Source organism: Erpetoichthys calabaricus, chromosome 2, assembly GCF_900747795.2.
Source record: "Erpetoichthys calabaricus chromosome 2, fErpCal1.3, whole genome shotgun sequence".
NCBI classification, from domain to species: Eukaryota; Metazoa; Chordata; class Cladistia; order Polypteriformes; family Polypteridae; genus Erpetoichthys; species Erpetoichthys calabaricus.
This window is the reverse complement of record NC_041395.2, coordinates 175,129,058-175,145,064: the sequence shown is the minus strand read 5'-3', so window position 1 is coordinate 175,145,064 and position 16,007 is coordinate 175,129,058. Positions and strand designations below refer to the sequence as shown.

At 36.7% G+C, this 16,007-nt stretch overlaps 1 protein-coding gene across 2 annotated transcripts in view; it reads right to left on the bottom strand.

The window, feature by feature from the left end:
• scly (selenocysteine lyase) overlaps nucleotides 1-16,007 on the bottom strand; it is a 32,341-nt gene extending 16,334 nt beyond the window's left edge. The window contains exons 1-11 of one of the 2 annotated variants that reach the window (XM_028794814.2): nucleotides 15,843-16,007; nucleotides 13,399-13,499; nucleotides 12,556-12,665; nucleotides 11,886-11,986; nucleotides 10,371-10,557; nucleotides 7,370-7,497; nucleotides 6,626-6,781; nucleotides 4,651-4,757; nucleotides 4,221-4,257; nucleotides 1,617-1,700; nucleotides 1,042-1,141 (exon numbers count right to left, since the gene is read on the bottom strand). In XM_028794814.2, coding sequence (XP_028650647.1) covers nucleotides 1,042-1,141; nucleotides 1,617-1,700; nucleotides 4,221-4,257; nucleotides 4,651-4,757; nucleotides 6,626-6,781; nucleotides 7,370-7,497; nucleotides 10,371-10,557; nucleotides 11,886-11,986; nucleotides 12,556-12,665; nucleotides 13,399-13,469 — 1,081 coding nt within the window. In that variant the 5' untranslated portion in view covers nucleotides 13,470-13,499; nucleotides 15,843-16,007. The remainder of the gene's footprint in view (nucleotides 1-1,041; nucleotides 1,142-1,616; nucleotides 1,701-4,220; nucleotides 4,258-4,650; nucleotides 4,758-6,625; nucleotides 6,782-7,369; nucleotides 7,498-10,370; nucleotides 10,558-11,885; nucleotides 11,987-12,555; nucleotides 12,666-13,398; nucleotides 13,500-15,842) is intronic. The other variant, XM_028794813.2, reaches the window with a different exon arrangement.

The following is a 16,007-nucleotide window of genomic DNA, read 5'->3' as shown; positions in this document are numbered from 1 at the left end:
CCAATGGAAATGGCATCTTTCATCAGGATACCGTGCCATGACACACCATACAAATTGTTCACAAATGCTTTGAGGAACATTACGTAAAGTTCAAGTTGATGCCCAGGCCCCCAGAGCATTACCTCCCCCAGGATGCTTGATGGTAGCCCCTCTGTGTTGCAGCAGTGCTTCAGACTCCCGCAGAGCTCCATGGGAGTTGGACTTGGTGCAGCCCTGTTGGGATTCACGGGTGCCGCCAGGGGGTGCTGCAATAGGATCTGCTGAGCACTTTTGGGCAGTTCTTCCTCCACACCCGGAAGTGCTGCCAGAATCTAGGTCATCAAGCACCTGGAGCACTTCTGGGTGCAGTATAAAAAGGAGCCAGCAGCCACTACTCAATGAGCCAGAGTGGGGAGAAGGAAGACAAAGCTTGACCGGAGGAGTGGAGGAGAAGAGAAAGAGAAGGAAGTTTATTGTGTTTATGCTGTGGCCTGTGCTAGATTTGTGGGAAACGGGGGAAGGCATTTTCCACGAGGTAAAAAGGAAAAAAAAAAATTGTGTGTGCCTTGTTTCTATAAACTTGTGTCCCGTGCTTGTCTGTGTTAGGTTGAGGCGGCGGTGCCAGCCTGGTGGTCCACAATATGCTACAAGTCTGGAAAGGGAAAGTATAACTGAGGCTCTTGTTCAACCAAATATCCTGCCATTAATCACTGAACCTGCCTGTCTATTTCAGGGTGATAGGGGCAAAGTCCAGTCTAGGGCAGGGTGATAGTCCATTGCAGGAACACTGACACATAGACCCATTCCTATGTATTTGTTCAATTTGAGATTTGAGAAGCCAATTAAACTAACATGTCTGTCTTTGGGAGGAAAAAGCCATATGCCCATGGGAGGAACACACAAACTTTACACAGACAGTGCTTAGGCTGAGAACTGAACCCCGTTTTCTAAAACTTTGAGGCTGTAGCTAAGCTAACCATATACCTTTGAACCTAATATTAAAAAAATAACCACTGCATAAGAGAAAATATTTCAAATGTAAAAACTGTATCTCTCTGGTACCTTGTAGGTTTACACCCAAAAAAGAGACATTGCATGTGTTAGGAAGCCTTGCTACTCCATTAAAGCGGTTGTTGAAGTGGACTTTCGTTCCGAAAACAGCCTGTAGAGAGAGAAGGGTAACAAACTATAAAAACATATTGATATTCTGATGCTGTATCTGCCAACCATAATGTTTCAAACAAGAAAACACAAGAAAAGAAGGAATACACCTTAAGATATCCAGATGGGTGTCATGTTTAGCGTAAGAGTATTTAAAAAATGGATGAATGAAAAGATGTTGCCGAATAGTACAATAAGTGATACAGCACTGCAAAAAATGTCTATTCAGTATATAAATAACAAGAAAGATGAAGATTCAAGGCTAAATTCAAAAAGGAGTACTGTTCAGTGGGCTTCTCAAATATACAAAATGAAAATTAACAGTGAACTGCACAAACAGACGCGGACTCAAAATCCCAAATAAACAGTAATGCATATTATTCATACGGTTTGAATTTCAACATTCCATCAGGAAGCAGAAAGAAGCAACTTCTAGGAACAATACTGTACAGGACAGAAACATAACTATTTCCTACCTCCAGACAATTTTCTAAGTAATCCCGGGTTTTGCACATATCAGCCATATAATGCTCCAGGTTTTTGTTAACTAGTTCGGCTGCCTAAAAAATAGGAAAAGTTTAATTGAAAAAAGAGAAACACAGATTTTTGAGAAAATGACCTCTTTAAGTTCATAAAAATGTTTTAGAGGTGGACAAATTGTAAATGAATTTACTTCGCAAACCTGTTAGTTCCAGGTATGCTTTCTGGTAATTCAGCTTTATATAAGGAATGGGGAGTTACCTGCAATTTTTTACAGCAATGTTTTGCTATACACAAGTGCATAGCACTCTTCTACCACAATACAAATACAATCAGCAACATGGAAGATAATATTTTAGCAGATAAATGAATTTTACAGGATTTAAGATATGTGGTCTTTTTACAATGTATACAAAAATGTTTTAACAAAAATGAACTGAAATACAACATTAAAATTAAATTGCCAAATTTTGTTTTCTGACCCCACCAGTTAGATTCTCTGTCAAACGCATCATTAGGTTGACCTGAGGTGCAATTTATATTTTACAGCATCATACACCGTCACCTGACCATAGCCAGTGACATATGCATACAGCTGCATTATAATCAAACTTGCAGGAACTCATGTAAGTCAAAATGGAGTTTAGACCTGTAAAGGCATTTTCACACTCTGTAGTGTTTGGGCTAATAGTAAGGAGCCTTTTCACAGCCTTCTATAATTCCATTTATTTGTATCACAAAGCTATTTGTAATTATGAATCTTTTCACTTGTATTATTGAAGCAGTAGTGGAATGGTTTGACTTGTGCTTCCACTTTTTTTTTTTTTAAATCCATAAGAAAATATGTTTTAATTATTACCTTACTTATACAGTGGTAAGTGGAAAAAAAGAATACAACTAGCTTCTGGCACTCTTGTCCTTACATCTCCCATTGTTTACAGCTAATGCTGTTGTCTCCCTTGCTTGATTTATAGACTTCTTACATTGGCTCTCTGTTGTACTCACTAGTAGGTGTATGTGTGTTAGACAGTGGTCACAGCAATCTGATGCTCTATAAGCAGTTGTCTTTAAAAATACCACTAAAGGTAAGGTCATACATAAAGAACTGGGTCTTCTGTTTTTATCAGACTGGTTTAATTAGGAAAACATTGCATGGATTATATATCTGATAGTTCAGTGGGCTTTGTGAGTTTGTAATTTGGTTGCCTGGACTTAAAAACTGATAGTCCAGAGCGTTCACACAACCAATTTGTCCACCAATTATGTTGTTTCATGACAACTGAGATTTCATCAAATACTTTACTGACCCTTGATTAGAACGTATTTCAGCACAAAACAAATATGAGTTTTCATTTCTGTACATAATTAAATTAAGCAATCTGCATATTTAATTAAATAAGAACTGGATAGGATTCCAGGGATACGGCTGAATATTTTTGTACAGAATTTACAACGTGAAATTTAACGTGCAGGAGCTGCAAAACTATTATATCTCTGCAGTGAGTGTATATGTTTATAGTTATGTTATAATGTGTTGAGGACCTAGCAAATGTTTGCATCTGATTTGCATGAGTTGTGGAAAGACTTGCAGAGTGGCCATATTGTGACTAAGCATGCAACAATATCATTAAATAAAGTGTATCCTATAGTACTTCAGCTACAAGACACCATGTAGTGGAGAGACCTGGTGTACTTTGCAAGGAGCTTGTCTGTGTACCAAGCCTCACAAAATGCACTATAGGCCCAGTAAGAAAGTGTTTTGTCCTGCTTTGTTTAGGTCACACTCTCACTGTGGATAACAGTACCTCAATTTCCAAATTTTCACCAATAACTGTTTTTTTTTGACTGATTAAATTAATTTTGCAAGTGCTCTCAATCTGATTGAGTGTGTACAGATATCCACCTGAATGTGCACTACATGTGCCAAATAACAACAAAAATAAACTTGTTAGTTAGCTGTGAATGCTGTGAAGTTACTACCCAAGTAAATTCACATTTAAATATTTATCATGCATGGATTTGGCTTTTCTGTATGTTTACCTAATCATTAAATAACCCATTATATTCTCAAACCCAATTAATCCAATGAAGAGTTATATGGGCTAGAGTCTATTTTGATTAGTTCTAGTGCAAGGCAACTATCCCTAGAAAGAGGACAAGTCCATTCAAGTACACGCCCAGACACATAACTACACAAGGCCCATTAAGACAAACCAATTAATCTAATCTCAACCCAGGGAGAAAAAACTCTTGCATACATGGGTAGTATATGCAGACTAAACACAGACAGTGACAAGGCCAGTCTAAGATGTTGAACGCAGAAGGCAATGACATTAACCTCTGCACCACTGTACCATCCTGTCTGAACATTAATTATACATAAAATTAGAGTTTTCTCATCTTTAATTTTGATATTATTTTCATGTGCACCATTCCTTACAAGTATGGATTGACACTCGTTAAATTTTAGCATTATTTTGTTACTACTAGGCCAAAAAGTACTTACTATGAAACTAATCTAAAATAAAATACTGCAGCAAATATAACACATCTAAGGACAGCATCCCATTAAATGGAGTTTCCTTTTAATAGCGACCCACCTTTCCAAGTCCTGCTATCATTGGTGTGTTCTCAGTCCTGTACAGAAAAGCAAAAATACTGAGAAAATGATGAAAGTAAAGAATGTGTAATGTATTCTCTCAAGATGATAACAGTTACTGTATTTAAGGAAAACATCAAAAAATAGATCACGTTTTAAAGTATTCTTGTCTAAATCATCATAAAAATGTCTTTGTTAATTAGTTCTTCAGTAGGAAATTCAACTACGGTACATATGCTAGAATTTTATGAAATTCTTCTGCATTCAGCATCCATCCATCTTTAGGGCCTAGTGCCTATAAAAATAAAAGAATTATATAGGATTCTGTAACCCAGAACAGGTGTTATTAGCACTAACCACTGCACCACCATAGTTCAAATTCATTTAAATACAAAATGGAAGTAAATGATTTTACAAAATAAAAAGCTTACCCAGGTCTGAGATTATTCTCTTGTCCACCACCATAGAAAAGAGGATAGATGGGAGTTAGAGTAACAGGACTCTTGACATACAGGGCTCCAATTCGAGGAGCATAAAACTAAGATAAAAAGACACACAAAAAAATAAAATTTTAGTTTAAAGAAACACAGATTTTATAGTTTCTGCCATAATCTTGTCTTGCTTACATTTCATCATTTAAACACCTTGAGGTGTGGCGCATGAGTGAGTAGGGCCCCCATTATGTGGTCCATAATCCTATCAATGAAACCATTAGCATGACATTTTTATAATAATTAATTTAAATGTAAATTACATTTTTTTAAACCAAAAATCAAATGATTATCTGAAAAACAACTTTTTTAAGGACTTCACTTATTTTGTATTATACTGATTTTGTAAATTACATTACTGTGAATAAAAAACAAATCAATTGAAAATACAATTAGTACTACATTCCACACTTTCATATTTCACCTCAATCTCAACATCTTTTCTCTACCCAGTTTTGACAGCTATATGATCACAGACTCCATTATGAAGTAATCATTCATAGACATTAAGACACCCAAAAGTTATCAGAGGCTCTACTTTGTTATTTTAGTACAGTATTAATAAATCTTTGCCAGATTATGAAACAACTTTTCAGCATTCTTTGTAGAGAAAATTACATGTTTTCCCTAATAATAAAGTAAAATAAGGCATCATTTCTCCAACTAAGTTATGGAGAATGGGTTAGGGTTCTTTTAACAAAGTTAAAATCATATCCAACTTTTAAAAAAGGATTTGTTAATACTTTGTACAGCATTGGAATACTCTAAAAGAATCAGACATTTTGGATGCATATTTATTTTCACCCAATTTTGTTTGTTTCAATCAATTTCACTTTAAGTGAGTCTCAGTGTTTAAGTCTCATCTCAGTGTTTCTTTGGCTAACTCGTTTTTTCTTTCCTTATTTTAAATTCAGTACAGAGCAGTACTGTGCGATTTGTACTTTTAGCAGTATCTTTAAATGCTTAACTCAGTTGCTTTTTCAGTGCACAAATGTAGAAACGTATGAGTCAAATTAATGGAAAATACTGGTTGGGGCAAAAATCTGCAACCAAAGAGAGCTCCCAGGAGTGAACTTGAGAACCACTGACATACACAATTTCATAGGTGTTTGCGTTGCTCTGTGGATATGTTTCCATTTGTTAATAGAATTCTAACGAGTACAACTGTTTCCCATTATGACACTGTGATGAATAGGCTATAACAATACTGAATAAAAAAAATGCAGAATGAAAAACACAGTTCTTTCTGATAGTTTTATTTTATAAGAAACTTAATTGTGAAATACTGAAATCACTTTAATCAAGTTTGTAATTTTGAATCACTAAAATACTTTGAGGAAAATTGGGTAAAAATGTCCAATTGTCAAATTGCATTTCTAAAACCAAAACCACAAATTGTTTGTTTAACAGAAGAATGAGTTTTAAACAATCTGGCTTATATGCTTTAAATCAACACAGTGCATCTCCTGTTATAAAAAGAACCATAAAAGCCATAAAACCATAAAAGGTCTGTCTGTTGGGTATTATTCTGCCTCATATAATAAGACTGCAAGGTCTCACAATCTAAACTGAATTAACCATTTCAATATGATACTTTGGATATCCCTGATGATAAACAGACACTTTCTATATTTTATTTGATCTAAACTGGAAAAATGAAAACCAATGTAAACAAATGACTGTTATTGACCATTTCTATATGTAGTGAGAAAATACGGAACATGGAAATTAAACATACATTTCATTTAAAAGCAAGCATAAACTTCACTTTAAAATATTTTATAGTTGTTGCAGCCTACCAGGAATTCAGGCTCACTGCCTTGCAACTCATAAACAGTGAAAGAAATGCATATGCACTTTGAAAAACTACAGCAAACTTCAAGTATTCTCTCATTAAATATATAAGGCAACATACCTTGTGGCCAACAATGGTCAAATAGTCCACCCCTAGGTCCTGGGAATCAACTCGTAGTTTACCAATAGCCTGGGCAGCATCTGTGTGCAAAAGGACCCTGGGAGCTGGTCTTTGTTCATCCAGTGCTCGTATTCGTTTGCTGATTTCTCCAACTGGCTGTATGTGACAAAGTTTATAGTTTTTGGTTTATAGGGTCATTATTATCTGCTTCATAGAGAACTTTCATGACAACAAATTATATTTTTTTCTGTTTTTTCTCCTCCTTACTAAAACAATATTGTCATGTGTCCCTCCACTGTACAATGTCAATCTGTTTGTTTTTTTCCTTTTATCTGGTACCAGTCTTCTTTGAAAATTCCATATTCTTAAGTGCATAAACAAAAAAAATAAAAAAAAAACTTTTCCATTTCTGGAAACCAAGGGTGAAATTAGGATCAAATTCAGGAATTGTAAATTCAGTGAATTTCTGATCAGAGCAACCAAGTTGTAACCTGTTTACTACCTAGTGACTAAGAAGTTAAATATTATGGTCTCCATCTCCAGTTCTCTGAGCATGTTACTAAACCTGTCTATGTCTCAAATGTGGGCAAAACAATTCTTTTTATTTCCAAGTCTGTTAATATACCCAAAGCAAGTTGTTACTTATTTTAAAAAAGGTCATTAAAGTTAAAATAAACAGTAAAAGGTATATTAGGAAAAGCTAGTGTATTAGACCTGCTGCTTCTATACTCAGGGGATACTCACCATGATAACACCCGTCTCATTGTTGGCCAGCATGACGGAAATGAGGCAAGTAGTTGGTCTAATTGCTGACATTACATCATCTACTTCAACTTGACCAGTCACCTTGGAAACAGGTATAAAAGTGACCTCTGAAAAGAAAAAAAAAAAACTCAACCATAACTGAAGGTTAAAGTATAAAATTATCATTAAACCTCAAAGCAATCACATTTTATTTTTGACACCACTGGTTAGAAATGTTTACCTGAAATTTTGCTATACTATTTCAAATTTTGCCTCTTCAATTTTTGCAAACCTTTGCACAATATCTTTAGACAGACAGACAGACAGACAGACAGACAGACAGACAGACAGACAGACAGCTTTATTAATCCCAAAGGGAAATTCGCATACTCCAGCAGCAGCATACTGATAATGAAACAATATTAAAGAGTGATAAAAAAAAATGCAGGTAAAACAGACAATAACTTTGTATGTTAACGTTTACCCCCCCGGGTGGAATTGAACAGTCGCATAGTGTGGGGGAGGAACGATCTCCTCAGTCTGTCAGTGGAGCAGGACATTGAAAGCAGTCTGTTGCTGAAGCTGCTCCTCTGTCTGGAGATGACACTGTTTAGTGGATGCAGTGGATTCTCCATGATTGATAGGAGCCTGCTCAGCGCCCATCGCTCTGCCACAGATGTCAAACTGTCCAGCTCCATGCCTACAATAGAGCCTGCCTTCCTCACCAGTTTGTCCAGGCGTGAGGCGTCCTTCTTCTTTATGCTGCCTCCCCAGCACACCACTGCGTTGAAGAGGGCACTCGCCACAACCGTCTGATAGAACATCTGCAGCATCTTATTGCAGATGTTGAAGGACGCCAGCCTTCTAAGGAAGTATAGTCGGCTCTGTCCTCTCTTGCACAGAGCATCAGTATTGGCAGTCCAGTCCAATTTATCATCCAGATGCACTCCCAGGTACTTATAGGTCTGCACCCTCTGCACACAGTCATCTCTGATGATCACGGGGTCCAGGAGGGGCCTGGGTCTCCTGTGTCAAAACTGTGTCAAATTCTCAATTTCTGGCTATATTGTATCAAGACTTTCAGTTATAATCTGTGGCTCTGAATCTTATAATCCAGACCAAGAGGAAGCAAGTACAGAAAAACATTTGATACATATTTTCATAATTTCAAATAAGGCTATAAAATGGCTATCATACCAAGGTTTATTATGCTACCCTTTCAGTGACACCAGGAATAAGAAGGATGCTTACTGATTGGCTTCTGATACTTTTCAATTATGTCCAAAACACTAAAGAATAAAGTTACTTCTGTGTTGATGATATCATGTGTAAGAAAACAATATTTTTCCACAAACTTACAGTACATTGAAGACTTGTAGGAAATTACCTGTTTTTCAATTAATATACAAGAAAGAAAAAGACGACAAAAGAACGGTCAGGCATAATGCTATAGACTACAAATTCTTCCTTGTCTGAATGGTATTGCATGGCTAAAGTTTTCTGTTTTCTAGCCTGCAAAACAAAAAAGTTGAAACTAATCTGTGATCATAATTTTAACAACAGATCATTTTGGGTTCCACATATTACAACAGGCAGTAAGTGAGCTGCAGATTTTCCCAGGAATCTACAGGGAAGAGATTAACAAGCCGAAATACACCCAGAAATACTTTATTTCCATATTGTAAAGGAACAGCAGCTAAAATTAGGCTTTGTTTGTTTGAATTGCTCTTCAAATAATATTAAACTGGCCTACACTGTCTGTCCTGTTTGGCAATAAAACTGACTGTATCTATGCACTATTACCAACATTACTGCATTTGATTCTTTTCTCTTTCTACTTGGTGATTTGGTGCCATACCTTCATCAAGAAACCTCCCCAAACCACCTTGCAGTGGATGGAAGGAGCAGCATTACAACAAACAGTTTCAGTCAAATTTCTTAATCATTTCTTTTTTAATCTATACACTTCTATAAGATAAGTCATAACTAAAATATAAGGGTACAATTGCTTCAATAATATGAAGAGTTCAATTGAGGAAAGGTTATTTGTTCAAGTAAAGTTGTAATTCTGCACTGAATACTCAGAAGGAGAGCATTACCAGTATTCTCAATGTTTTCTTGTACGGGCAATATAAAAATTAACTATTAAAAAAAAAAAGTTCAGATATGTTTTAGGTCAGTGGTCCCCAACCTTTTTGACAGCAAGGACTACTTTATTAGATGCAAATTTTTCCACGGACCGGTCGGGTGGGGGGGGGGGGATTGTGCAGTTTTATACACAATTTACATAACATTTCTATTATTTTTAAGTTATTAAGCAGTTCGCATACGTTTGCAACCCAAGATTTTTCTTCTTTTTTTGCATATAACAAAGACATATGCTTTGCATTTGTCATTCCAACAGATTGCACATCACAAACATTAACACTGCTATCTTTTTTTCGTGTCTGCCGTTTCTATAGGAGGGTGACAATGAGTTAAATTCCAATGGATGTTTTTCAAATGTTGACAAGCAATAAGCAAAAGGTATCACTGAAAACCACAGAAAACAAAAACAACAAAAAAAAAAACAGTACGAGGAAAGTTCGAAGAAAGAGTTTTTTTTTTTTTTTACATTGTTTCTGTTTGGGGATCGTTGTGCAAATGTGTACAACTGAGCTGCAACCACAGATCTAACTGCTCTGTGGATGATTCGTTCAAGCATTTCAAGGTCACTTCGTTGTAATGAAAGTATCTGCTGAATGTACTTCGTAGTAACACGATTTCTATAGACTCGTGTCATATGGGGAAACTGTCGGGACCATAAAAATACTTTGTTCTAATACTCTCTCACCTCGGTCTCTCTCCTCTCTCTGCGCCATTGCAAAGCCCTGCCCGCCAAGCGTTCTGAAAAGTCTGAGTGAGTCTCCGTTGCCGGCAGTTGTCTCGCAGCCCGGCTGTCAGACGGCTGCGGACCGGGGGTTGGGGACCCCTGTTTTAGGTGACTAGCACTTAGGCTCACCTGCCTTTTTTTCCTCCATGAGCTGCTGGGCCACAAGTCTAACAGAGTCATGCTCTACGTTGCTAGTGATGAGATGTGGCAAGATCCCTCCTTGTTGTGAAGGCCCCACCTGGACCCCATTTAGCTCAGCCTTCTGAACAACATTCCAAAAGTACTTAATAGCCGTGTGGAAAACAAAATTGTTGGCCTGTAAGTTATGGAGAAAGAGAATTCAGAACCCTGCACAATATTTCAACTTTTGAATTTTCATAGAATGTATTATTTTGAAATACAATATTCATTAATGTAAATAATCACAAGTATTACACAACTTTTCAAACTGCACATTTATTTTCATTAGTCTGACTTTTCTTAGTCACCATGATTAAAGTGTAAACATCATCTAACTTGAATAAACACCACTGCTTTTTTCTGAGACCAAGCTGTTTTTGCTTTCTGGATTGGGGAAGAAAACCACACTCCATAAAGTAAACCCACATAGATACGAGGAGAAAGTGCAACCCACACACAGAAAGCACCCCAGCTGATTAGAGAGCAGACTTCTGATTAGTTGACAACTTCAGGAAAGGAAGTGTATTTTGGACCAGGGCAATTTGTAACCCTCTGTATATCGTTGGACCAGGGCAATTTGTAACCCTCTGTATATCGTCTGAGTGAGAAGTTATCATGAGGTTAGCAGATGCCTGAACTGCAGAAGCTTGAAGATAAACTCTTATGTCAGATGGAATTTGAGCACTGAGCTAGAAATTATCCTTGATCAGTGCTGCATATGCACACTTGAACCTTGCCCAGAAAATAAGGGAAGCAGTCTAGTACCTGAGTAATTAAATGTGAAGGACAAAGTGTACCATATTAGAAGCAAGTTTTGAAGAGAACTATTCAGCCCAACATAGCTCATCAATCAATACTAACCTACATTATTGCAGCATAGTGTCAGTTTTAGATTTGATGATCCCTAAAATATTACCAGGAAATATTCCACTTGGTAGATATTTATTAAATGTATCTATGGTTCAGTGGTTGACAAAATATTTTTAATATTAGTATGAAATTTACCAGTTCTAACAGAAGACCTCATGTTCCAGCTAAAGAAACTATTTCTATTCATCCTAGTAACTGCCTTCATGGTTGTAAATATTTCTATCAAGTCACCTCTCTTTGTTACTCTCATATAATCTTTGATTGCATCTCATATCAAGAACCCTAGCATTCATCTAGTTGCTTTTTTCTGAGCTTTGTTTAGCACTGAAATGTATTTTGGTAATATGGAGAACACAATACACACAATATTCCACACATGCCATTTGATGGGCATTGTAAACTTAAAGGTAACCTCCCTTAGTAATATATTTAGTGTGCTATATAACTGAAAATTCCCTTATCCTTTAAAATCTCTTCCATAAACTGATTTTTGAGAATGTTAAATCCACTATGGCACATAAACTTGAAAGTACACCATGGTAAGAAAATTTAAGACCCACACAAATACTTTCTTATATTTTAATGCACTCTTACCTCTGTTCCTCCAGACATGAAAATAATGTCATCAGCACATCCGCCAACCATCTTAGCAATGCTTTCCCTAGAATGGCTAATAATTTCTTTGGCTTTTCTTCCTAAAATAAAAATGAAAATTCAAGAGAAACAGGGTATGAAACCATCTTTCAACTGTATTAAAAACACTATAGGATTTTATTTCCAAACCTATTGGTCAGCTGTTGTATGATGTCTGAATAAACGAACAGTTGGAGTTAATACAAAAGCTAAAGTACTCACATTTTTAGTTAAGGATGAGTGCCTGCCTTTGGTTATAGTCTTTAAAATAGTAGAGCACAGGCACTTTTGGGCTTAATTCTAAATAATCTTCAAGTTGTTAAAATTGCAAAAATAATAATTGCAGAAAAAAGAATTAGTAGTTCTATTTTTTTACATTGATGGTACAAAATACATATGAGACTGCATTGTGGGTTTAACAGACTTGTGAGCACCTGCAGTACAGATATTAAACTCAGACAGTGTGGAATGAGTTGATGATATGATACATCATGTACATTATCATGTAAAAATAGATTCAATTGAACATAATCAGTTGGAACTGGTTAATGAAATCCAATAGGTACTAATTTATAGGGTGAACCAAAAAAGTACACACAAGAGAACAAATCGCTTTCATAGGAGATTTTACCTGGAGTGTACGTGCTGCTGGGGTTTCCCCAGGCCTCCTGCAGAGCAACTGTAATGGCTTCAATAACATCTGGTTCCAAAGGGGTGGTTGCATTATAATCTAGGTACACTCTATGAGTGAGTGGGTCAGAAAGAGAGAGAGAGAAAAGGGGGAGGGTGAGAGATGCAGACACTTTTAAACAGGAGTGTTGCAACTGAATGGAACAAACTAAATTGGCTAAAATAACACTTCCCCAAAACACTTTATATAATATATATGCAGTAAAATCTTTGCTAAGGTGACTTTGGTAATACCAAAACAGCATAACATTCTCAAACCCTCTTAATCTGATTTTGGGTCACTGGAGGCCAATTCCTATTGTGGCAGTACTACACCAAACCAGAAATCGGTGTGCCCACTCATACTCACACCGGATCAATTTAAAATCTCCAATTAATCTAATCTGCACATTTTTGTGTGAATTAGGCCTCTACCAAGTGTTTTCATTAAAAAATTAAAAAATAAAAATCTACAGTTGGGCATTTAGAGGTACTGCTCTCCTTTGTTCTAGTATTGGTTGCTAGCTTGATAATTTCCTTACGTCTGCATGAATTTTGGTTTCCTTGACCATGTCGATTAGGTTGACTAAGAGTGTGGGTGAACATACACTGTGATGAACTGGAGCTACTACATCCAGGGTTTGTCCCTGCTCTATGCCCAGAGTTACTGCATAGTCTTTTTCCATGACCTTGCAATGGATTGCATGGTTTGAGAAAATGGACAAAAAGACCTATAGATGATTGTAACTGCAGACTTTAGTTTAATGGTATTTGTAATGAATAACACAACTCTTTTCATTTGTACCTTTTGGACCCACTCTTCTCCAATCCATTTCTTTGTTGGTCAGTCTTTTCTAGCAATAGATTTGTCTCCATTGAAGGACCTGAAACCCAGAATAAAGATACCTGGTAATCATGGTAAACCATGAAAACCAGAGGGAAATTAAAAGAATTTTAAAGGCAGTAAATTGAACAGCTCAGATTTGTTAGAACATAAAATAACTCAATTATGAATTCCCATGCAAAGGTCATAAATGATTGCCAACTCCAGCTTCTAAGAAAGATTCTAACTCACTATGGTCCTTATACCAGGTTCAAGGGATGGGTTTCTGAAAAGGTTATTTGGCCTGGGGGCACTAGTATGGCAATGGTGCAGACTGAGAAGAATATTCAGAGGAGCGAAAGATAGGAGGCATGAGAACAGTGGAAGTAATTGTGAAAGCGTAAAAAGGGTCACAGGCCAGTAAAGCTGAAAATATTTGCACTAAAATGTTGAAAAGGTTTGCTTAAACTTTCAGTACTTCCCCAGAAGGGCACAATAGAACTGTAAATTACATATATGGAATATATGCAAGGTAGAATAAAATGTGGGGTATAGAGTTGTACATTGAGCAACAGGAAAAACACTGAATTCCTAATGGGTTTTTGTAGGAAGCTATTTGGTTCAATGGCCAATGGTGATGCCTCGCTGCTCAAGAAAACTGAGTTTGACTTCTATGCCAGTCACTGTCTGTGTGAAGTTTACACATTTTTCCTTGTGACTGTGTGGATTTTTCTCCAGGTATAACAGTTTTCACGCCACATCCCAAAAAACAAGCAGATTAAGTTAACAGAACACTCTCAACTGACCTGGCTATGTATCAACGTGGCTCTATTACCTGTTGAGTCCCCCCTGTAAAGGTGGCACCTTGTCCAGGGTTAGTTTCTGAATTTGAGACCCATTTTGTAGGCTGTCCTTATCTGAGAACTTCATAAAAATATTCTGTAGTCTTGGTGGCTGGGTCTCTTTGCCAAATTTTTTGTAATGTTTCACTCTTATTTTTTCCAAATGTTTTGCTGAACCAGACATGCTATGGTAAGCAAACAAATAAAAATGACCCCACAGATTTTGACTTCTTTTTAAACTTCATCTTATTCTTAAATAGTTGAAAAGTAAGAATCTAAACAGGATGCTCCTGTTTAAGGTGGTCAGAAAGAAATGACCGATTATAAAACTTAAAAAATATTGGACAAAATAGTGTTTTCCCTTAGTAGCAGTCATTGTTCAGTATTTGGTTAGAACGAAAGCATGTGACCACTATATCTTTAAGATCAGGACTGAGCATTACAAGAAAACTACAGTACCGTATTTTTAGTATAACGTGTCACCGGATATTCATGGATATCTACATGACGGTTAAAGGCGGTAAAGGTTAAATTCACGCACATTTCTCTTATTAATCGTTTCATCACATTTTTTAAAAAGCTGTAATTTGTTCCCTTGTATTCATTTCGAAGTAAATAGTTGAATCTGTTACTATTACCTGTTTGATTGAGTAGAATGGTATTTAAATGTTCAGGTTTTTAGAAACAATCGTTTTGTTAAATCACGCACATTCTTTTTCGTCTGGCTTTCATGCAAATTCTTGACTTTTATCACAATATACTTTTATTCCATTTTTAAGTGTATATTGCGGTAGAGAGAGACGTATAATGATTTGAGCAGCCTATTTATTTGAGTCCAAGCCGCGGTAGGGCTGAGGTCAGGATTTACAACGGGAAGGTGAGGGTTCCAACTACCAAAGTCTAAAAAAGTAGTAATTTAAAATACTAATAATTATGTTTTGCTCAAACCAGCTGTTACATTAACTGATGTAATAAGCAAACAGAAGCTGAGTGGTCTCCCTTTCACCTGCTTAAGTCTCGCTGACCAAAATTCTGAATATAACCATAACCTGGGCGTCCGATAGGCTTCATTAGTGAGTGATCTATCAGCAAGCCAATCAGTACGCAAAATGGCAAACCAATCCTTATCTGCGTCTCTGCCCCACCCCTTGTGAAACACCCGTGAACCCCTGAGCGAGAAGAACAATCTGTGAAACTAAAGCTGTCTGTAAAATTTGCAGTGCTTGCAATTCGGCCGATATTTATTTTTTTATTCACTCTATTGTTTTTTAAGCTTTCGATTCTACATGACGAATTTGACACATCTTATAGGGCAAGTTCAGCAATCGTATGAATCAAATCGTGCATATGGTAGACGTGGTATTGCAGCTAGGGTATCTCTTACAAACATTTTGTTGTGTGTGCTGCACTTACAAAGTCTGTCAAGAGTACCTCTTGCATCCGTTTTTAAATGTACTTAGTGTCGCCGGTTATTTGCTAACAAAGAGTATTCCCTGATTTGAAACGTAATTGACACAATAAACAATCCAATTTGGAACGCTTTTTTTATAATTAGATGCGTTATCAGTAGTTGCAGCTACTTACGTATAGGTGCGGAGGCTACTGGGTTGTAAAGTGAGTTTCCGTTTGTGAATTATTTATTATGTCTGGTCCTCTGACAGAAGACGCGTGGCTGGAAGCTGCAGGAAGTGCACTGCTGACTGCGAGTCATCCGCCGCAGCAGGTGGCGAAACCAACAGCGCCTCGCAC